At 34.5% G+C, this 24,290-nt stretch overlaps 1 protein-coding gene across 2 annotated transcripts in view; it reads right to left on the reverse strand.

The window, feature by feature from the left end:
* Wdr70 (WD repeat domain 70) overlaps window positions 1–24,290 on the reverse strand; it is a 307,105-nt gene that overhangs the window by 215,421 nt on the left and 67,394 nt on the right. For both annotated transcript variants that reach the window (XM_046422290.2, XM_058572058.1), the window contains exon 8: window positions 7,062–7,215. In XM_046422290.2, coding sequence (XP_046278246.1) covers window positions 7,062–7,215 — 154 coding nt within the window. The remainder of the gene's footprint in view (window positions 1–7,061; window positions 7,216–24,290) is intronic.

The following is a 24,290-nucleotide window of genomic DNA, read 5'->3' on the forward strand; positions in this document are numbered from 1 at the left end:
CTGGGGAGTTAATGTTCATAGTACTGATTCAGGAACTAGCATACATTTTTCTCCAAAGAGTCAAATACCAAGTATTTTAGGTTCTGTGGGCCACCTGGTCTTGGTTGCAAGTACTCAATTCTACCACTGAAGTGAGTACAAAAGGAGGCACACAATGATAAATTAATGAAAAAGGCTATGTTGTAATAAAACTTTTAATTACAAAAACAAGGTGGAGACTGGATTGGGTGCACAGGTCATAAGTTGCCTACCCCTATATAATCCGTTACTCTTAGTCATCTCCTTCCATCAATCAAGACTCTAAAGTCCAAGTACTTCTAAATTCTGAGCAATTTTAATAGCCATTTAAATACATCAAAAAGATAAATCCCATCATCTTTGACCTACTCACTTTCAATGATCTATTCTAACATATTTCATCAGCCCTAACTATGGCTAATTCTGCCATTGTCACAAATGATTTCTGAAATCATGAACTCTCAGTATTTATTGATTTAACAATTATGGATCACCAGATATTCTCTAGGTTCTAGATATTACATTTATTGGCCCACATAACCACTTATGTGCCAGCTCCTGAATTTTTTATTTTCAATATCCTAAACTTCAACTGTTTTCGCACCTTAATCCTAAATCTCCTTTTGTTGGACTTCAATTCCTACATCACTGATCCAATCCAAACACCCTAAATCCTAAATAGGATTCAAGAATATCACATGAATATACAGATTAATTGTCTACAAATTTATAATCTGTGGCCCTTAATGGTCCCACAATTCTTCTAGTAATTTTTCTCTCAAAACCATGAACAGATTTTCTAAGTGTTCATGATCCATCATGCTATCATTCCAACACTAAACTAGGAAAGGACTGCCAGAAGATGGTGATACTTTCCATTCCCAATGTGGAGACACTACCTATAAGCAAATGTGCCCATCCTTACTTCTTCATTCCCATTGGGAAAACATCCCTTCTCCCACCCACAGCTAACCTCTGTTCTTATGCTTGGTCACAATCCCTACTACCTCTTCAGGGATTTTCATCATTACTTACTATTTTTGATTTTGGAAAACTGTGTTAGTTTACTATTACTGTGTAACAAAGGACCATAAACTTAGGGGCTTAAAACACCCCAAATTTATTCATAATGTTAGCAGGATAGCATTCCTTTCTGAAAAGTTTTGAAGAGAATCTACTTCCAAGTTGTTGGCAGGTTGTTGGCAGAATACAAATTCCTTGTGGTTGCAGGACTGAGATCCTCATTTTATTGCTGTCTATCAGCTGGGGACTGTTCTTAGCTTCTAGAAGGCTTATGCATTTCTTGCCACATGAATTCCTCCCCATCTTAAAAACTGGCAAAGGAAAATCTTTCTCAAGTTGAATTCCACTAGACAAAAGCCATGCCCACAAATGTTTGCAAAAGTCTCTTCTTTGGCAATAGATCTTGTTGAAATGGCTAAGGAGCAATGCCTTTAAGTTTCCTAGAAGTCACTTGATTTGGTTAGGAAGATCTGTGAGACACACCCTTAATTTCTTGGAAAAGACCATAGTGTAGATGATTATTCTTATCTTTTGGTCTTTCTGGAGTTCTACAGCCACACTGTTTTTTTCTCTATACACACCCATCTCGATACACTAAAAGTAAACCAAACTGTCTAGTTTTCATTCCCTTTTAGTAAGACTTCCCTAAGTTTATATTTCTTCTCTCATATTTCATAAGTAACAAGAAGAAAGTGAACAACACCCTCAACACTGCTTAGAAACATCCTTAGCTATGTATCCAAATTCAGCACTCAAAAGTTCTCATTCTATCTTCAAAACCAGCAGTACACACTCCGTCATGTCAAATTCTTCCCATACTTTTAGAATTTCTTCTGCTGGCATCCCCTGAAATCTGCTTTCTTTACTTCAGTCTTCTTAATTAAGAAACAAACAGCACAGAAGAACTTGATGGTGAAAAGGGGTTGGAGACAATCCTGAAGAAGGACACTTAATTATATCAATCCTAGATGAACTGAAAAACCAAACTTAATAGTATCTCCATATCTGGAAGACAGCTTTACATTATAAATATAGATCTGCATGTGCATTTCTGGTAAAGTACTTGTATTTATTGTGCACAAAGTTCATACTTTATTTCACAATATCTAAGCTTTCTAATGTCCTGAGGTGACAATGTATCATAAAAGTAGAGATAATGAATTAGCCAACCTGTAGATATTGTATAACTGATAGAAAAGATGTATTTTTGGACATAGACTTGTTATACCTCTGGGCAGTGTATATCAGGACTTGTTCATTGAACTGGCAGCAAAGGGGCAAAAGGAAACACAAAGGGAAAGATGGAAGCAAGTGCAAGGATTTGCATATTTATGTGAGCCATTTATGTGTGTGCATCATCTGGCTATACTATAGATATACTGTAATTCACTTGGGAATTTGCTTTCTTGCTCGTAGTTTAGTAATAGAAATCTGATAATGAATTCTCTAAGAAATATTATGTTTGGTGTACTCTGTTGTTTTATGTCTCATTTTAAATTGAGTATTTTTATAAAGAAGCTCTGTGTGTTTTTTATTTTTTTATTTTTATTTCTTTTAACATGGACACAATATACCTTTACTTTATTTATTTATTTATTTATTTTGATGTTGAGGATTGAACCCAGTGCTTCACACATGCTAGGCAAGCGCTCTAACAATGAGCCACAGCTTCAGCCCCCTAAATTGAGTATTAAGAGAATGCATTGTGGGGGAGGGGGGCTGGGGTTGTGGCTCAGTGGTAGAGCGCTCACCTAGCACATGCACGACCCTAGGTTCGATCCTCAGCACCACATAAAAATAAATAAATAAAATAAAGGTATTGTGTCCAACTACAACCAAAAAATAAATATTTTTTTAAAAAAGAGAGAGAATGCATTACTTTAGTTGTAACTCTGCCAATACATCCACCTAGAGACTTATTGCCATTTCTATCTTCAATGAAATTTTTCTCCCCAAGAACACCAGTTGGTACAGTGTATTCTTGTTTATCAAAAACATTCATGGGGCTGGGGATATGGCTCAAGTGGTAGCACGCTCGCCTGGCATGTGTGCGGCCCGGGTTCGATCCTCAGTACCACATACAAACAAAGATGTTGTGTCCACCGAAACTAAAAATAAATAAATAAATAGTTAAAAAAAATTCATGTAACTTTGGGGTTTTGAATTGGCAAATAAATATTCATGATGTGTGGGAAACCACAATACACACTACAACCTCATTCACACAAAATAGGATGTTTTATATGTACACACTGGCCCTGGAAGGATATACACAATTAAACTGCTAAAAACTGGATGACTTTGTTCTTTACTTGTATTTTTCTGTTTCCTGCAAGGTACATATAAACTTTTAAAACATAAAAGTTATATTAAAAACCTGGGGGAAAAAAACAAAAAAAAAACCCAAAGCTTAATAATGAGATTATAAGATTATTACCATTAAAGTATTAATTTACTAGTGACCTACTAAAATATCTTCGATTTTAACTTAATTAAAAAGTTGATTAGTTATGGAGTTGTGATTTATAGGAATAACTGACCTAATAGTCACAAATTTATTAGTTCGAGGCCAAAGAGTCCCATATGAATTTCAAGCAAAGTGTGTGCCAAACAGTTGGAAGTAATAGAGGAAAATACTTCCTGACTGGAAGCAATGTATAAAAACTCTGATTTAGGGTAAATGACTTTTAGATGACACTATAATTACAGTTTTTAAATAATGCTTTTGAATGGTTCAAAGGTTGATTATAAGTTGATTCCTGCATATTCCTGTCCCACTTTTCTATCCACTCAAAGTTGAAGAAGTTATGTGTCATTTTCCTAGAAAAAATAACCTATATTCCATAATCTGCAGACCATTGGTCTTCATATTTTTTTAAATATTTTTTTAGTTGTAGTTGAACACAATACCTTTATTTTATTTATTTATTTTTATGTGGTGCTGAGGATCAACCTCAGCGACTCACACGTGCTAGGCAACAGCTCTTCTGCCAAACCACAACCCATCAGCATTAGCAAAAGTGACTTTCAAAGAAAAACTTATGGAAAACTCCAACATATAAGACAGAAAAAATTGGAATTTTTTGGCTGAAATAGAAGGCCCCTGCACCTCATTCCCATACACTCCTCCATAGTTCCTGAGGCATCTGCACATAATTTCTAAGACTGTAAAATGCAAAAACATGACTCCAAGCAATCAGTGACAAAGGTTCTATGTGAGCCAAAAACATCTTTCATAGAAAAACATAGAAATAAAAGACATAGAAACTTAAATTTTAATGGTGATTATATTTAAGTGGAATTATGAATAATTTCTCTTATTTTCTATTTTTCACATTTTCTATATTCAACAGGAATTACTATTAGATATCCATCACATTTTATTTGTAAAAAGTGTAACTATAATGCACTGTTATAGTATCTAACAGCAAAAAGTAGTTCTGTACTCATACAATACTCTTAAAATATAAACACATATTTACATATTCATAAACATAAATGATTTAAAGAATTTTAGAGAAACAAGTCCTAAGAATACAAAAATTTGACAATATAATTACAAAAGCCTGTTTTCATTTAAATTATATAATATTTATCATGATAGATCAAATATCTAAAAATCTTTAACATTCTATTCATTGGATTTTCCAGTAAAACTTCAAATTACTAATTTCTCTTAGAATCAGAAAAGAGGCTTAAAAGTTTGTTTTTAAAGTACAATATGAAATTGTCTATTTTCAAATAATACTATTTGCATTACTAAAACCCATCCTCAAACCAATGACTATTATTAAGATATCTGTAACATTTCCTAGATAAGTAGTCAATTAATTACATTTGTTTTTGTGAAATGTAGAAAGAAAAATAAACCATGAGTTTGAAATTAAAACACAGATAATACTGGCAGCATGAGTAAGTTACAATATATAAATTACACTATATAGTAGTTTTTTATATATTGGCAAATAACTTATATTTTTTGCTTTCCTGTATTTCTACCTAGATTTTTGGTATAAGTCTGAGAAGGCAGAAAGAGTCAGATACAGGACCAATCAGATTCTTTTCTTCTTGAAACTTTCTTAAGTAAAATTTAAATCCATAAAGTCTTAGCCTTTTTATAATATAAAAAGCCAGGGTAGCTAAAATAATTAAGAAGAATTTAGAGACTGGCAAAAAAAAAAAAAAATCCCCTTCCTCATACTTTCTTAGAGGATTGTCTACCATAACTACAAATTTTAAGGACACCTGACTTAATATATATTGTTGATTCATTAATATTGAACTCACAGTCAAGGGCACTATAGTTTATGCCTAAGTGAACATTCTCTAACACATGTATTTTCTCTATAAGAAACATCACATACTCCTTGCACTTGGAAACATAAGACAGTACTACAGCACTTCAGCAGTATGCTTGGTAGCAAAATCACCAGTAATAGGCAAGAAAATGAAAGCATGACATGAAGCAGGCATAAAAAGAATACTTGATTACAGTATGAGAGCTGAAACAAAATAAGTGTCATCTTGTTCAAACTCAAATTTTGTGCCATTCTGTGCAAGCATATATCCATAAGTGACTATGAAAGTGTCATGAGCATTGATTCAGAGGTAAAAGGACCAAGTAGGCAATTTTACAAATATGGAATCCACAGCTGGGCATAGTGGCACAAGCCTATAATCCCAGCAACTCAGGAGGTTGAGGCAGGAGGAGCTCAAGTTTGAGGCTAGCCTGGGCAATTTAAGTATGAGACAATCCAATCTCATACAAGATCTTGATTTAGGCACAAGCCATGAAAATTAGCGTATTGAAAGTAAGTAGTATGCAGAAAGTGGGAAAAAGAGTAAAAGTAAGAATGAAAATGAAGACTCAGAATTGTGCATCAACCACATCCTCTGTGGTAGACGACACTACTATTCCCAATCTACAACCGCTTCCAACATCTACACCCTTTTTCACATAATACAGTTCTTCTCACTATATACTTGAGCAAATTTCTCCAGTCTATTGAAATTAGCCACAACCACGGGGTTTTCTTCAGCTGGTGGAATGTTAGAGGATATGATATAAGCAAAGGCTTGAAATGTACTTCCAAAGTTGGTGATTTCCCTGTGTTTGTACCATCACTGAGAACTTCACTATTATATAGTAGTCCACTGGTCTAAGGAAGAACCAAGATGCATGGAACAGACCTAAACTTCATCTGCAGCATGCAGCCCAACCCAGTCAATCCAAAGACACATTAGCAAGAATAAACAACTGTTGTTTTACACAATAAGTTGTATAGCATTAATTGTAACTATAGTTGACTGATATTTGTACATTATTTTTAAGATATCATTATCCTATTTAAAATCTTTATCAAAAAAGGCTAATGAGACTCTCTTTCTTCTCGTCTTAAAACCTAGATCATAATAGCTGTGTTGCCAACGTTGGCTACATCAGTATCTCCATCCCACGTGATATTTTCCAGTCTGATCTTGTCATTCACCCATCATATAGCAAAGTCTTCCTTTCCTTCCTCCAAATTTGGGCTGGTTCTATGATATGAAAACCTAAAGCCAGACATTAAGAAATCTACAGTTTCCGTGTTCATTCTTCATAGAAACCAGCCATCAATTACCTCAAACCCCACTGTGAAAAGGCCTGAATGAGACAAGTGAAAAATAGAGAGTGACAGCAAGAGTAAGATTGAGAGCAAGAGTAAAAGAGCATCTGAGTGCACAACAGGGGTGTGTTTGGGAGTAGTAAAGAGGAAAAGAAAGAGAGAAATGACATGGGACAGTGTTCCAGCTATAAGCCATGTAAGTGAGTCAATCTTGAACCCTGTAGCCATCTGATCATCCAGACAACACTACAGAAAGAAGAACCTTCAAATAAATTAATCTATATAATAATGAGAAATAATACATTGTTGTTTAAAGACACAAACTTTTGTAATGAATTTTACAGGTCAACTCAAATAAGTTTTTAATATAAATGTGTGAATTGAATTCATTAAAATATTCTGTTAAATGCTTACCTTTGTGTTGGCCATGTCCACAATATACTGGTCTCCCTTTATACATTCCATTACTTCAAAACCATCTCTATCAATCACCTTGGCCTGTGAGCTTCCAGATACAACAAGAATCATGTCTCCTGTGTTACTGTACTGTAATGACTTGATCTGATGACTATGCAAAACAAAACAAAAAAATACTCTGGTGAGACACTGAGCATAATATTTACACTTTCGCTACACTAAGCACTGCCACAAGAAAAAGGCTATACAACTGTACAAAGTGATAATTCCAGAAATCAGGAATAACAACCTCAAACAGACCCTCAACACACACTGGATATTAAGTTAGTTTCCCTTTCCCACTCTCCACAGCAATCTATTACAACCTTCTGGACTTACCTTATATTCAACCCAACCAATTGTCCTCTATCAGCTCTTGAATCATCTGCCTCTTTTCCAGAAGAAATAAATAACTACCTTGACTTCTTCCCATTAGTGTTATATACTCATCTGTCCCTGAACTCCTCTCTTCCTCCTCTTCAATTAAAGTGGTAAAAATTAAACTCTTCCAGCTCAAGAAAAATTATACCAACTATATCGGAGATCCCAGCCTACCCAGTCTCCATGCTGGAGAACTATTTAGCAGTTCCATATACAGTTAAACATGCATCTATCCTATGACCCACTAGGTCTATTTCTAGGTATATTCATAAATCACAAAAAGGCTTATACAAGAAAAAAATGTTCAAAGCAGTCTTATTATAGCTCAAAACTGGAAACAATATCCAATTTGTATATTTTATACATTGTGTATGTAATTTATACATATGGCATATTCAGGCAATGAAAATACATGCTATGACACAGATGAATCTCAAATATTTAATTGAATGAAATAAAAATATACAAAATACATAATTCCAATTATATAAAGTCAAATAAAGGAAAGTACTGTATCAATAAAAGCCAAAAAGTGCCAAGCATGGTGGCACACGCCTTTAATCTCAGCTTCTTGCGGGGTTGAGATAGGATAACAAATTGTAGGCCAGCAGGGGCAACTTAGCAAGACTCTATTTTAAAATAAAATAAAGAGGGCTAGGGATATAGCTCAGAGGTAGAGTGCTCACCTAGCATGCATGAGGCCCTAGGTTCAATTCCCAGAAAGAGAGGGGAAAAAAAAATACTTCCCTTTATGAGGAAGAAGAACATGAATTGAAAAGGGGATCAAGAGAATTTTCTGGAATGATGAATATGTTCTTTCTCTTATTTTGAGTGGTGCAAATATCAAAACTTATCAAGCCAAGCCCTCAAGAATGATAAAATATTGCATGGAAAACATTTTTATTTAAAAGTTTGAATGTCCATTTGCAAAGTTTTAAAATATCCTGACAAATTGGGAAGAAAAGGGAATATTATTAATCTGATAGATTATCATTAAAAAAACTATAACAAAAATCTCCCTTAATGTTGACAGGTCAAAAGCTTGCCTTCCAATAACATCAGAAACAAAAGAAAAGGATTTATTTTCACTACTTCTATTCAACATATCAAAGGGGTCCTTGCTAGTGCAATATAAGAAAAATACCACTTGATTTATGACAAAGGTGATGAGAAAAACTCTTTTCAGCTAAATGATGTTAGAATAATTGAATAACTAGATAACTAAAATAAACAAATATTAGTCCCTATTTTATACCAAACATAAAAATCGATTTCAAATACAATGTATGCCTTCATTATTATTTTTAAAGGTAATATAATTAAACTTCTAGAAGATAAGATCAATAGCATTGGATTAAGAAAATATTTTCTTAAACACGGCACACACACAAAAAAACTCTAATTAGAAAGGATTACAAATTTTAACTTCATCAAAAGTAGGAACTTACATTTCTGAAAAGATATTGAAATAACAAGTTACTGGTTGAGAGTGAAGATGTGCCTATTAGTCAAATGATAAAAGTCCTCAGATTCACAATGAAAATTAAAACAAAAAACTCATAAAATCACAAAAAATAGAAAAAAATCATAAAATAACTAATAAAAAACCTCTAAATAAGTAAAAAAAAATTAAAAACTCATAAAAAGACTCATAAAATGGTAAAAAAATATAGAAACAATGGTCAAAATATTTAAATATTGGACAAAGACTATCCAAATAACTTGTCATACTCTAAAAACTTGCCTAATCCAATTTTTCATCAGGAAAACTCAAAATAAGAATAGAATGAGATACCACTATGTACCTACCAAAAGGACTAAAATTTAGAAAGTTTTAACAATACAAAGTGTTAGCAAGAATATAGGTTAACTTTTGTTGATTATGGGCAGGAGAGTAAACTACTATAATCACTTTCAAAATCTGTTAGAAAGCACCTACTAAAGTAGAATACATGCACAACCTATGACCTAGCACTTCCCTATAAATATATACTAGCAGAAATGCAAATATGTGTTCCAAAAGATATACAGGAGAGTATTCACAACAAAACTAGTCATAGTAGCACTAAACTGGAAACAATTCAAAAGTCAGCAGAAAATAGTAAGTAGATGTATATTTTATAGAGTGGAACACAGTGTAGCAATTAAAATAAAAACAAATTTCTGCCATATACAATATGGATAAATATTATAAATATAATCAAGTTAAAGAAGTCAGACAAGAATGGGCTGCATTTCTCCATTTTAAGTAACATTCAAACGCAAACTAAAGTAATCTATAGCTTTGTTAAGGAGTCAGGATAAACAGGGCAGAAGTATTATCTGGGAAATAAGTGTCTGCTGCTGATATAAACCATGTGTTTGAACTGAGTAGCAATTATAGGGATGTGTTCATTTTATGATTAGTCATTAAGCTATGACATTAGATCAATATATTTTCTAAATGTCATGTTTTAACTTTAAAAATATGAAAAGGAGAGACATCTGAGGCAATTTTACCTTAAGGCCCTCAATCCAACAGAAAGGACATCCAATGAGGAAACTTTCATATTTTTCAGTACAATTTAATCCTCAAGACTAGAAAGTTTTCAAGGTAAACTAAGAAAGTAAAGTACATGTAATACGTTTTATGGCTTAAAATTTTTTGATGCTCAAATATGAATAATTATTTTTAAGAAATATGTGAAAAATTCTACCCATTACTAAATTAATCTGAGATTTTATACTATACAAGGTAAAATTTTATTCATTGAAGAATAATTTAACCAGAAACATGCAAGCAGAACAATGTATATTATCAAACAGGAAACATAAACATGGCCAAATATTCATAAGCACCAAAAAGACCAGAAATAAAAGTCTATTAGTATTGGGATTATGGCTCTGTCAGGGAACAAACCACAGAGAAAAAGTTAATTTACCTTAGAGATCACTTATTTACTCAGGGGTTGAAGATCAAATAACATCACAGGAATAAGGAATAATCAAAAGAGCTGCTCAACCTAGCCTCACAAAGAACTCTTCTTCATTCAGCAATTTTAGTAATATAACAACTGCTCTGATGGCCCAAAGAGTAACTCCAGCAATTACCCTTTAGTAGCTACTGCTCCCAACTCCACTTTACCATTATATATCTCAAATATTCTGCCTCTGCTTCCACTGCTTCTGTTACTTCCAGTTAATTCCCTCTGTTCCTCCCACTCTGTTTATTTAATTTTTCTGCTGCCTCATAGTTTTAATTCCAGAGTTACTCATACTTTTTCTGTTTTTCCTCTTTATACATATTTGCTTTGCTTAGACTGCTGTCTGCTTCCTTACCAATTATTACACATTCAAAGTCACAAAGAAAGAGAATACAGAAGACACAGTGAATCATTAGACTGTATAGAGTCACAACTATTACGCTTTTTCAAAAGCCCAAGGCCAGCCTATCAGTAGGACCCTTTAGAGACATATTAACTTATTACTCTGCCAGCCATGATCATAATATAAATTAACTTTATGTTCAGTCCTGGGTCTCAGAGCCAAGATATTTCAATAAGCATATGAAAATATTCAAAAGTGTAAAAAATCAGAAATCTAAAACACTGTGTCCCAGGAATTTCAGATAAGGAATATTCAACCTGTAGTTAGTCCTACTCAATGAAGTAGGAGTATGTATAGTTTGAAGTAAAATATATTGGGTGGGGGATAAGGGTTAAGGCAAAATCCACCCTCAGAGGCCAAAAAAAAAAAAAAAAGTTATTGCATTGTATGTTCACGAAAGTAGCACATTTAATTTCTTGCAAGAACTGTTCCTTTGTATTCATAATTGGCTACTTGGGGCAAGAGGCCTAGCTTTCAGCCTATCTCAGTTTTTAATTTGCCTTAATAATTTCTAGCTTTTGATTTAAAGTAAGATACTTACAACTTTTCCTTTTACTTGAACATTTATTAATTGGCCTAATTTCAATATTGCAATGCCTCAGAGAACAGGGAAGCCTCAGTAGAAGAGCCAGTTGGTAGAGCAATAAGAACACTTTTATCCACCAGGTTTATTGTCTTATACAGTCATATTTCTTAGAGCACTCAAACAAATATAATTGTAATATCAAAGGCCATTGATCACAGATCACTACAATAGATAAGAATAAAAATGGAAATGTTTGAAGCATTTCAAGAATTACTAAAATGTGACATACATGAAGTGAGCACAGGCTGCTGAAAAAAGGTGCCAACAGACTTCCTCAACATAGGGTGACCTCAAACCTTCAATATGTAAAAAAAACACAGTATCTGTGCAGTGTAGTAAGCAAAGCACAATAAACTACAACCATAAAGTACACAGCCTTCAGGCATTTTTTTATGGCAATAGAGAATAGACGAATGTAACAACTATTTAAGTTTATTTAAATTTACATAGCCACACGTGGCCAATGCCTGATACACTGAACAGTAGAGTGCATCTTTAGACAATGTAAAATAAATATAAAGTAGTTTCATCAACAGAAGATACTTACAGGTTGTGTATTCATATATGAAACATAGGAAAGTTATATCAGATTAATTCCACTATCTTTCCTACTTCCATCCCCCCTAACTTTCCTATGTTTATGTATGAATACATGAGGCATAACTCCACATCATGTACAATCACAAGAATTAAATCCTAATTACAATAAATTATACTCTGTGTATGTATAATATATCAAAATACACTCTACTGGTTGGGTGCAGCGGTGCACGCATGTAATCTGAGCAGCTAGGGAGGCTGAGGCAGAAAGATCACTGAATTCAAAGCCAGCTTTCAGCAACAGTGAGGTCCTCAGCAACTCAGTGAGACCCTGTCTTACATAATATACAAAACGGGGCTGGGGATGTGGCTCAGTGGTTGAGTGCCCTGAGTTCAATCCCCAATACCCCGCCCCCCAAAAAAACAAAAAAACTCTACTGTCTAAAAAAAAAAAAAAAAATTTTTAAATCCTTATTACCTCACAATGTAGATGAAAAGTGAAATATTAAGTAAAGCAAAATGTTCTCAAAAACAAAAGAAAGTATAATGAAATCCATAAAAAATTCATTTGGGATATGATGCTACCTGCCAGTGTTCTTATTCTTTCTTTTCTTTCTCTCTCTTTCTCTCTCTCTCTCATATCCCTCTCCCTCCCCACCATAGTGATAGGGCCATGTGACCATGGATTGAAAACTCTGATACCCTGAGCCAATATAAACCTTTCTTCATTTTAAGTTGACTTTCCTATCACAGCAATAAAATGCTAACATATTTAACACAAAAAGCCAAAGAATTCTGGTGGAGAATCAACAGAATAATCAAGCCCCAAATATAAAATTCTCCCCCCAAAAATAAAAAAGACATTTTTTAAAGCTGTCATCATAACTTTCTTTGTAAATGTTGGTCTTAGCAAAAATTAAAAATTAAGGGCCAGGTACAGTGGCACATGCCTGTAATCCCAGCAGTTTAAGAAGCTGAGGCAAGAGAATTGCAAATTCAAAGCCAGCCTGAGCAACTTATGGAGTCCCTAAGCAATTCAAGGAGACCCTGTCTCTAAATAAAATATAAAAAAAGGTTGGAGAAGGGTTGGGGTGTAGCTCAGTGGTACAGCACTCGCCTAGCATGTGCAAGGCCTTGGGTTCGATCCTCAGCACCACATATACGTAAATTAAATAAAGGTACTTGTGTCCAACTACACCTAAAAAATAAATATTAAAAAAATTTTAAAAAAAGAAAGGGTTGGAGATGTGGCTCAGTGATTAAGCACTACTGGGTTCAATGCCCCACCCACTGCAAAAAAAAATTAAAAATTAGTTAAGTTTGTTTATACTAATAATAAACCAATCTCAAAGTAAGAATAATTTTAACAAAATTTTAGGTGAATTTAGTTGCATTTGCTTTCTAAATTCTTAATTCCTAAGCTGAGGAATCAATGGATTTTTTTTTTTTGATTATTAACTGGTGACAATTTTTTCTGTTAGAAACAGAACATATAGAGAAAACTAAAATTCATGTTTATCTGATCAGACCTCAATAAAATTATTCTTCCTGGCTGGTTCCAAAATTCAAATCAGATACTAATCAATGAAACCGTTTTTCTGCACAGCCACCACTAGCTATAAACAGCTACCCCAAATTTATACTGACCACTGAAAACATAGTTAGTAGATTTTGAAATATTTATTCTTCAAAAAAGCCATTCTTGGGGTTGGGATTGTGGCTCAGTGGTAGAGTGCTTGCCTAGCATTGTAAGGCACTGGTTTTAATCCTCAGCACCACATACAAATAAATAAATTAAATAAAGCTATGTGTCCATCTATAACTTAAAAAAAAAAAATTTAAAGTCATTCTTAAGGGATGGGGTTGTGGCTCTACTAGAATACTTGCCTAGCATGTGAGGCACTGGGTTCAGTTCTCAGCATTGCATAAAAATAAATAAAGTCCACTGACAACTAAAAAACAAAAAGCAATTCTTAAGGTAATGATTCAAAGTACTGGTTTCAACAGCAAAGACAATTCAAAGAAAGATTAGAGTGGGCTCCAAGATTAGAATGTTTGTACAAGGCACTTCACTATAAGGACTAAGATCAGCATGTCAAGGCACACAAGGATCTGAAGTTTCAAACCAGATGCCCAGGAGAAAGGAACCTAGAAAAGCAAAGGTTGGAGCTACTGCCCAGGATTTCCAAAAAAGAAAAGCTCCTGTGGCTTCATGGCATCCTTTCTAAAATACTGGGAAAGAATAAGGTCCTTAGCAAAATTCTAACCAGGATTACAAATTTAAATGTACCATCTTAGGAGGTAACTTATTGGCATTACATTTAAATTTGTCCAAAGATATAAAATTATATGTTTGACCAATTTTCCAATTGTCCATCTATTGTGTCTCAGCTCCCAATTCACTCATCACTACCTGCTCTACAAACATGGATTTTTTGGCCCTTTAAATCTTTTTACTTTGCCAGTTGGCATGATGCTAATTTTATCAGTAGAAGGAGCTGCAAAGATGCTGTAGGAGGAAGGAGGTTTCCTTCCAGAGTCCAGTGTGCTTCTCTTGGCAAGCTTCTGTATTGCACATGGCTTTTCTAGTATTCAGCTGCAGCACCATCAGGCTTCTGATGTGCACAGTATTCAGCAGGACCTAATAGCTTCCCCAGACTTCACTCAGGCAGTGCTCTAGCAGACTCTGGTGATTGTTGGCAAATTCTGCCATCACCGCACCACAGCCATTTCCCTTCGTTCTGTGAGCCACTGTCATGTCTTCTCATAAAAGATCTGATTTCAATCCCAGAGGCTCTTAAATGCCCCATCTCTACCCCAGAGGCAGGGGATGCTTCTCTTATCTGGTATACCCATATTATACAGAGTTCTCTTTAATTTTTACCAACTAATCCCTCATTACTCTAAACCTCTGATACAGTGAATAATTATATTAAACTTCCTATTCAAATTACATGTGATTTATCCTATTCTTTTATCCTAATCAGACCCTGACTGACATATCAAACATCAGTTAATGAATCAGGGAACTGAGAAAAGGAGAACCTTTTTGAGTCTGATTTAGTTACTTACATATAAACAAACACAGCAGATCTTTGATCATTAGAAAGCTCAAACTAGTCAAATAGGTCTTTAAAGTAAGAACGGAACAAATTGCTTAGTTCACAGGGCATATCATTGTGAATGGTACTCCTATTTGAGAAAGTATTCATTTCTTCACCAATAAGAGATTGAGTGCTATAAGTGATCACTGTTTTTTTTTTTTCTGGTGGTTATTTTTATTTTTAAAGGCAAATGAAAACCTAAAAAACAGGAAAATTTAAAAAAGGGAACAGAAACAATCAGTGGTTCCATTTCTAATTTCAAATTGCTCTACCAAATTGTTCTATTCACACTTGAAGGGAAACCTAAAATCTCAGCAATCCCACACTAATAATCACTTTGTTTCTTAACTATTTAGGAAAACTTCTAATGGTTTCCCTTTCTCTCAGAGCCCTTCGTATGCTCTCTACTCTACTTTGCCAACATTAAAATGAAATGGAAATGTTCAGCATCAAGCTCACTATTCCTGTCCCACTTCACTCTCAACTCTGCTAGCCACAGAGTTAAAAGGACAGGATTAAGAGTCATTAGACACAGTACTAGGAGAATTAAAGGGCTTGTTCAAGTGGTATAACATCTGCTCCTCAAATTCCTGCCTAAACAACTAAGATTCGGATCAAAGAGAAGAGAGGGAAAGCCAATCTGACAGTAAACTGGAGTCATGAGGAAGTGAATGTTCTCTCAGAGAATAACTCTGACACCAGAGGAAGGCTTAGTGACATTGCACAATTCTTTTCTGTGAAGTTATTCATGGGGAAAGGGGGAGTATTTGAGTGTAAGTGGAGGGGAGTGGGAAGGTGAAGATTGAGGATCCTTTTAAGTAGTTTTTGCTTGGCTAGCAAAACAAGCTGGGACATGCAAGACAGATAAACACAGCTGTCTGGGGATGTCACTTGGGGCTCAGGAGCCAAGGTGTCCTGCTGTAGTGAAAAGTGCACCGGAATGTGAGTCAGAAGTCCAGGGATCCAAATCCTTCCTCAGCTAACTGTTTGATGATGAGCAAGTCCTTCAACTTTACTAGACTTGGTCTCCTTTTTTATGGAAAATCAGTAAATGAGACTAAATGGCAGCACTACACAAGTTGTTCCTGAGTCACAGAGTTCATGCTTGGTTGTATAATTTTGCTGGTTTCCTCCACTGAAAAAAACAGAATAATTCTTAATTTATAGAATGGGAATAAGGATTAAAATATATATTTTAAAAGGCACATAACACGTCCCTTAAAACAAGTAGTCACTATTGTTACCTCCAATAAGGGCGGGAAGCCTAAATTATTCAGTATAGACATCATTTTTTCCAAATATTTTGGACCTGTAATTAACTGAATTCATGGATAAAGAACCTGCAGAAAATGGAGAGTTAACAGTATTTGGTCAAACAGTCTGTTCCTTTCAAGGAGAGTGTGTGTGGGTGTGGGTGGGTGAGTGTGTACATAATACATGTATACAAACACATACACACACACGCACACACATACACACACAATCTCTTAGCACTCAGTAATCAGTACTATGAGAGAAAGAGAGAAAGAGGGAGGGAGAGAAAGATAACCCAGTACTAAGAACAAGCCAAGAAAGCAAAAGGCATGAGGTAGAAGCATCAGGTTCTTATATAAGAATATCAGAAAATATTAATTTATTCTAGTCTGAAATAAATCTACAATATTTTAGATTTTAAACTTCAAAATAGATTTCCATTGCAAAATTAATTAAAAATTTATCACCTATTGGCTTAATGGACTAAAAATTAATATGCTAAGAGCAACCTTAAATAAAACATGTCAAACAAAATAATGCCACAAAAAAAATTCTATCCAGGATTATATGCAATTTTCCTAAAAGTCCACAGTATTTCATTTCCATTAAAATCCATATCCTTGTTTATAAAGGTAGTTAACATTTCTCAATAGCACTTTATATGATCTCACTTCACATGATTTCACAGTCAAGTTTCATAGTAAAAATAAGCTAAGTCTCAATAATTAAATAATAGGTTTCAAGTCTCCCGAGGATTAGAGAAATATTATCAAAAACAGTCAACTGGGCTGGGGCTGGAGATCAGTGGTAGAATGCTTGCCTAACATGTATGAGGCACTGGGTTCAACTCTCAGCACCATATAAAAAAATTAATAAAGGTATCACATCCTTCAACAACTAAAAATATTTTTTTAAAAAGTCAACTCATGAGATGGCTAGTAACAACTAAGTCTTTTTCCTTATCATTTCAATAGTTTCCTTTATGACAATATTGATACCTGGAATAACCACTAAGTCTTAATTCTAACAGCAGAGCAATAGGAGCCTCAGCCTTTAACAGTGAATAGTAAGTGCCAATGCAGCAAACAGAAGGAGGACTCTACTTCAGAGAGTCTCTCTAAAAAGAGCCATTTAGGTGAACTCCTAATCATGAGAAAGAGCTAACCATGTTTGTGACAGGAGGAACATGTAGAAGGTAGAAGGGAATAGCACTGTAAGCAAAAAAAAAATATATACATATATATATATATATATATATATATATATATATATATTCTGTAAAAATGCTACAGTCATTTTTCTAGAGCTACAGAAATAAGGGAGAAGAAACAGAGAGATCAGAAAAGATTTTATAAAACATGATAAGGCATTTGGATTTTACTCAAAATGCATCAAGAAGACATTAAATGAATTAGGCACAAACAGTAGGGAAAACCCACAACGAGACTGCTGCAGTATTCTAGGTCAGATTTAAACAAGGAAGACTTGAGGAGCAACCTGAAGGACAGGTTTTGAAGAGACTAGAGAGGCAGGAAGAAATGTACTTGCATGGAGTACAGGTCTGGATAGAGAGTCTGGCTAAGTACCAGAGGAGAAGGAGAGTGGGGAACACTGGACTGACTGTAATGAAGCCCTCATATCATGAAGTAACAAGGAACAGAGTCAGACAGAAAGATGAAAATGTTCATAAAGGCCCCTCAAAGATCAAGAGAATAATATAACCCTAAAAAAATAATTTAAACCTAATACTTCAGAAATTAAAAACATATAAAATGTCAACCAAAATGTTTTGTCAATATAAGGTTGATTCTGCAGAGGGTGCAAAAAGAATATGAGTAAGAGGACCTTGAGAACTTAAAGAGAGGAAATATAATAGATTTCTATGGAAAAATAGCTGTGTACAAAAAAGTATCAGACTTCCCTGTTCCAAATGTTAAAAAAAAAAACCTAGAAAATGATTTTTTAAGTGGGTAAAATAAAAGAACCACTGAAAGTAGAAACTGTCCTGAAACTTCCATTAGAAAAGACCAGACTGATTAGAAAAACACCTCAACACTTCCCAGAAAGGGGTTCAACAACCTCCTGTAAAAACATCCCAGAAACCATGAATTCTTAGGGAAGCACATTCTCAAAGCAGCAAGACTGCCCTTATAAAAACAGTTATTCCAACAAACTTTAGACAGATGGCAGCTGAGAAGGATGTTAACAGAGGATATGTGGGTCAATAAAACAAAAATGTACCAACTAGTCAGGAACCTAACAGAACAGCTTCCATGAAAGGCAGGCATCTGAGGATCTATGTTGGCTCTACAGTTTAGCTCTTATGAATTGTGCTGCTATAAACATTAATGTGGCTGTGTCCCTATAGTATGCTGTTTTTAAGTCCTTTGAGTATAGACTGAGGAGAGAGACAGCTGGCTCAAATGGTGGTTCCATTCCCAGATTTCCAAGGAATCTCTATACTGCTTTCCATATTGGTTGCACCAATTTGCAGTCCCACCAGCAGTGTATGAGTGTACCTTTTTCCTCACATCCTCGCCAACACTTATTGTTATTTTTCTTCATAATGCCACTATGGAGTGAGATGATAGAGTAGTTTTGATTTGCATTTCTCTAATTGCTAGGGATGATGAACATTTTTTCATATATTTGTTGATTGATTGTATATCCTCTTCTGAGAAGTGTCTGTTCAGGTCCTTGGCCCATTTGTTGATAGGGCTATTTGGTTTGTTTGTTTGTTTGTTTGGTGCTGAGCTTTTTGAGTTCTTTATATACCCTAAAGATTAGTACTCTAATGTGTGAGGGGTAAAAATTGGCTCCCAGGATGTAGGCTCTCTGTTTTTGCTGAGAAGAAACTTTAGTTTCATTGCATCCCATTTATTGATTCTTAGTTTTAATTCTTGCACTACAGGACCCAGCTATCCATCTCCTCGGTCTATACCCAAAAGACTTAAAAACAGCATACTACAGGGACACAGCCACATCAATGTTTATAGCAGCACAATTCACAATAGCTAAACTGTGGAGCCAACCTAGATGCCCCTCAGTGGATGAATGGATAAAAAAAAATGTGGCATATATACACAATGGAATTTTACTCAGCAATAAAAGAGAATAAAATCATGGCATTTGCAGGTAAATAGATGGTGTTGGAGAAGATAATGCTAAGTGAAGTTAGCCAATCCAAAAAAAAACCAAATGCCAAATGTTTTCTCTGATATAAGGAAGCTGATTCAAAGTGGGGTAGGGAGGGGGAGCCTGGGAATAATAGATGAATTCTAGATAGGGCAGAGGGGTGGGAGGGAAAAGGAGGGGGGCAAGGGATTAGCAAGGATAGTGGAATGTGACAGACATTATTATCCAAAATACATCAGGACACCAAATGTACAAAATTACAATTATGATGTGACAGAATGCAGGGTAGTATCTTTACCTTTTTATATTAGCTAAGAGTTGCTTTGTGGTATAATATATGATCCATTTTAGAGAAAGCACATTATAATAAAAATGCCTAGCATACAGAATAAGGATAGAATCTTAAATGCGACAAGAGAGAAAAATCAGATCACATGCAGTGGGAAACCAATTCGAATCTCAGCAGATTTTTCAACCCAGACCCTCAAAGCCAGGAGATCACGAAACAACATACACCAAGCTCTGAAAGAAAATGGATGTCAAACAAGAATCTTACATCTAGCAAAATTAAGCTTTAGATTTGATGAAGAAATGAAAACCTTCCATGATAAACAAAAGTTAAAAGAATTTACAGCTAGAAAGCCTGTACTACAGAACATCCTCAGCAAAATATTCCAAGAAAAGGAAATTAAAAATAATAATGAAAATCAGCAGAAGGAAGGGATTACACTAAAGGAAAATCTAATCAGAGGAGAAACCAAGTCACCTTAAATACCAAAAATAAACAAAAATGGCTGCAAATACAATCATGTCTCAATAATAACCCTGAATGTTAATGGCCTAAATTCATCAATCAAAACACATAGACTAGCAGATTGGAAAAACAACAAAAAAAAGACCCAACAATATGCTGCCTCCAAAAGACTTCATCTCATAGGAAAAGACATCCACAGAATGAAGGTAAAGGGTTGGGAAAAATCATACCACTCATATGAACTGTGAAAGCAAGCAGGGGTTTCCATCCTCATATCAAATAAAGTAGACTTTAAGCTAAAGTCAATCAAAAAGGATAAAGAAGGACACTACTACGCCTCAAGGGAACCATATACAAACAAGACTTAATAATTATAAATATATATGCCCCAAACAATGGAGCGCCTACATTCAAACAAACTCTTCTCAGGCTCAACAGTCAAATAGACAACAACACAATAATTGTGGGTGACTTTAACACACTTCTTTCATTACTGGATAGATCTTCCAAACAAAAGCTGAATAAATAAACTATACAACTCAATAATATAATCAATAACTTAGACTTAACTGACATATATAGAATATTCCATTCTTCAATGAGAGAATACATTTCCTTCTCAGCAGCACATGGATCCTTCTCTAAAATAGACCATATATTATTCCACAAAGCAACTCTTAACAAATATAAAAAGACAGAGATACTACCCTGCATCTATCAGATCATAATGGAATGAAATGAGAAATCAATGATAAAATAAGAAATAAAAGCTACTCCAACATCTGAAGACTAAATAAAATGCCACTGAATGAACAATGGGTTGCAGAAGACATCAAGGAGAAGATTTTAAAAATTTGAGAGGTGAATGAGAACATAGATACAACATATTGAAATCGCTAGAACACTATGAAAGCAGTTCTAAGAGGAAAGTTCATTGCCTGGAGCTCATTCCTTAAAAGAAGAAAACGTCAACAAATAAATGACTTAACATTACATCTCAAATCCCTAGAAAAACAGGAACAAATCTACAACTTTTGTTGTAAAAGACAGGATATATAATTAAAATCAGAGCTGAAATCAATGAAATTAAAATAAAAGAAACAATTGAAAAAATTGACAGAACAAAAGGTTAGTTCTTTGAAAACATAAATAAAATTGACAAACGCTTAGCCATGCTAACAAGGAGAGAAAAAATTCAAATTACTAAAATACATGATGAAAAAGTAAATATCACAACAGACACTACAGAAATACAGAAGTAAAAATTATTTTTGAAAACTTCTACTCCAATAAAATAGAAAATACCAAAGGCATTTGCAAATTTCTAGAGTCATATAATATGCCCAATTTATCAATTTCAAGCAACAAAATTTCAATTTCAAGCAACAAAATTGAAGACACCATCAAAAGTCTATCAACCAAGAAAAGCCCAGGACCGGATGGATACATAGCCAAGTTCTACAAGGCCTTTAAAGAAGAAGTAATACCAATACTCTCCAATTTCTTTCAGGAAATAGAAAAAGAGGCAGCACTTCCAAACTCATTCTATGAGGCCAATATCACCCTAATTCCAAAACCAGACAAAGACACATCAAAGAAAGAAAACTTTAGACCAATATCTTTAATGAACATAGATGCAAAAATTCTCAATAAAATTCTGGCAAATCGAATACAAAAACATATCAAAAAGATTGTGCACCACGATCAAGTGGGATTCTTCCCAGAGATGCAAGGTTGGTTCAACATATGGAAATCAATAAATTTAATTCATCACATCAACAGACGTAAAGATAAGAATCATATGATCATCTCAATAGATGCAGAAAAAGCATTTGAGAAAATACAGCACCCCTTCATGTTCAAATACTAGAAAAATTAGGGATAATAGGAACATTTCTCAAAACCATAAAGGCTATCTATGCTAAGCCCCAGGCCAACATCATTCTAAATGAAGAAAAATTGAAAGCACTCCCTCTAAAAACTGGAACAAGACAGGGATACCCTCTTTCATCACTTTGATTTAACTTTGATAGTTTGATAGTTTTTGAAACACTGGCCAGAGCAATTAGACAGACAGAAGAAATTAAAGGGATACACATAGGAAAAGAAGAACTCAAATTGGCACTATTTGCTGATGACATGCTTCTATACCTAGAAGACCTAAAAGTTCCACCAGAAAACCTCTAGAACTAGTAAATGAATTCAGCAAAGTAGCAGGATATAAAATCAACACCCATAAATCAAATGTATTTCTGTATATCAATGACAAATCCTCTGAAAGGCAAATGAAAAAAACTACCCCCATTTACAATAACCTCAAAAAAAAAAATACTTGGGAATCAACGAAAGAGGTAAAAGATCTATGAAATGAAAATTATAGAACCTTAAAGAAAGAAATCAAAGAAGACCTTAGAAGATGGAGTTGCTCTTGGATAGGCAGAATTAATACTATCAGAATGACCATACTACCAAAAGCACTATACAGATTCAATGCAATTCCAATCAAAATCCCAATGACATTCCTCATAGAAATAGAAAAAGCATCATGAAATTCATCTGGAAAAATAAGAGACCCAGAATAGCCAAAATAATCCTTAGCAGGAAGAGTGAAGCGGGTGGCATCACTAAACCAGACCCTAAACTATACTACAGAGCAATTGTAACAAAAACAACATGGTATTGGCACCAAAAAAGACTGGTAGACCAATGGAAGAATAGAGAACACAGAGACTAACCCATAAAATTGTAATTATCTTTATTAGACAAAGGTGCCAAAAAACATACATTAGAGAAAAGATAGCCTCTTCAATAAATGGTCCTGGGAAAACTGAAGATCCATATGCAATAAAATGAAATTAAACCCCTATCTCTCACCATGCACAAAACTCAACTCAAAGTGGATCAAGGACCTAGGAATTAGACCAGAGACCCTGCATCTAATAGAAGAAAAAGTAGGCCCTAATCTCCATCAGGTGGAATTAGGCCCCAACTTCCTTAATAAGACTCCTTTGGTATAAGAATTAAAACCAAGAATCAATAAATGGGATGGATTCAAACTAAAAAGTTTCTTCTCAGCAAAAGAAACAATCTGTGAGTGAACAGAGAGCCTACATCCTGGGAGCAAATCTTTACACCTCACACATCTGATACAGCACTAATCTAAGGTATATAAAGAACTCAAAAAGCTAAGCACTAAAAAAGAAAATAACCCAATCAATAAATGGGCCAAGGACCTGAACAGACACTTCTCAGAAAAGGATATACAATCAATCAACAAATTCATGCAAAAATGTTCATCATCGCTAGCAATTAGAGAAACGCAAATCAAAACTACTCTAAGATCTCATCTTACTCCAGTCAGAATGGCAGCTATTATGAGGACAAACAACAATAAGTGTTGGTGAGGATGTGGGGAAAAAGGTACACTCATACACTGCTGGTGGGACTGCAAATTGGTGCAGCCAATATAGAAAGCAGTATGAGATTTATTGGAAAAATGGGAATGGAACCACCATTTGACCCAGCTATCCCTCTTCTTGGTCTATATCCAAAGGACTAAAAACAGCATACTATAGGGACACAGCCACATCAATGTTTTTATAGCAACACAATTCACCATAGCTAAACTGTGGAACCAACCTAGATGCCCCTCAATAGATGAATGGGTAAAAAAAAAAAAAATGTGGCATATATACAAAATGGAATTTTACTCAGCAATAAAAGAGGATAAAAGCATGGCATTTGCAGGTAAATGGATGGAGTTAGAGAAGATAATGCTAAGTGAAGTTAGCCAATCCCAAAAAACCAAATGCCAAATGTTTTCTGATATAAGGAGGCTGACTCATAGGGCTAAGGAAGGCAAATCTGACAATATCAAAAATTTTAAATAGAAAAGGAAGAAGTCAAATTTGCACTGTTTACAGATGATATTCTCCTATACTTAAGACAATCCAAAGATCACCACCTGAAAATTTCTAATAAATACATTCAGCAAAGTAGGAAGTTACAAAATCAACATGCAAAAATTAACTGCTTTCCTACATACCAATACTGAATAGGCTAAAAAA

Source organism: Marmota monax, unplaced genomic scaffold (genome assembly GCF_021218885.2).
Source record: "Marmota monax isolate L192 unplaced genomic scaffold, Marmota_monax_Labrador192_F-V1.1 WCK01_AAM20220418_F8-fsc00077, whole genome shotgun sequence".
Lineage (NCBI taxonomy): Eukaryota > Metazoa > Chordata > Mammalia > Rodentia > Sciuridae > Marmota > Marmota monax.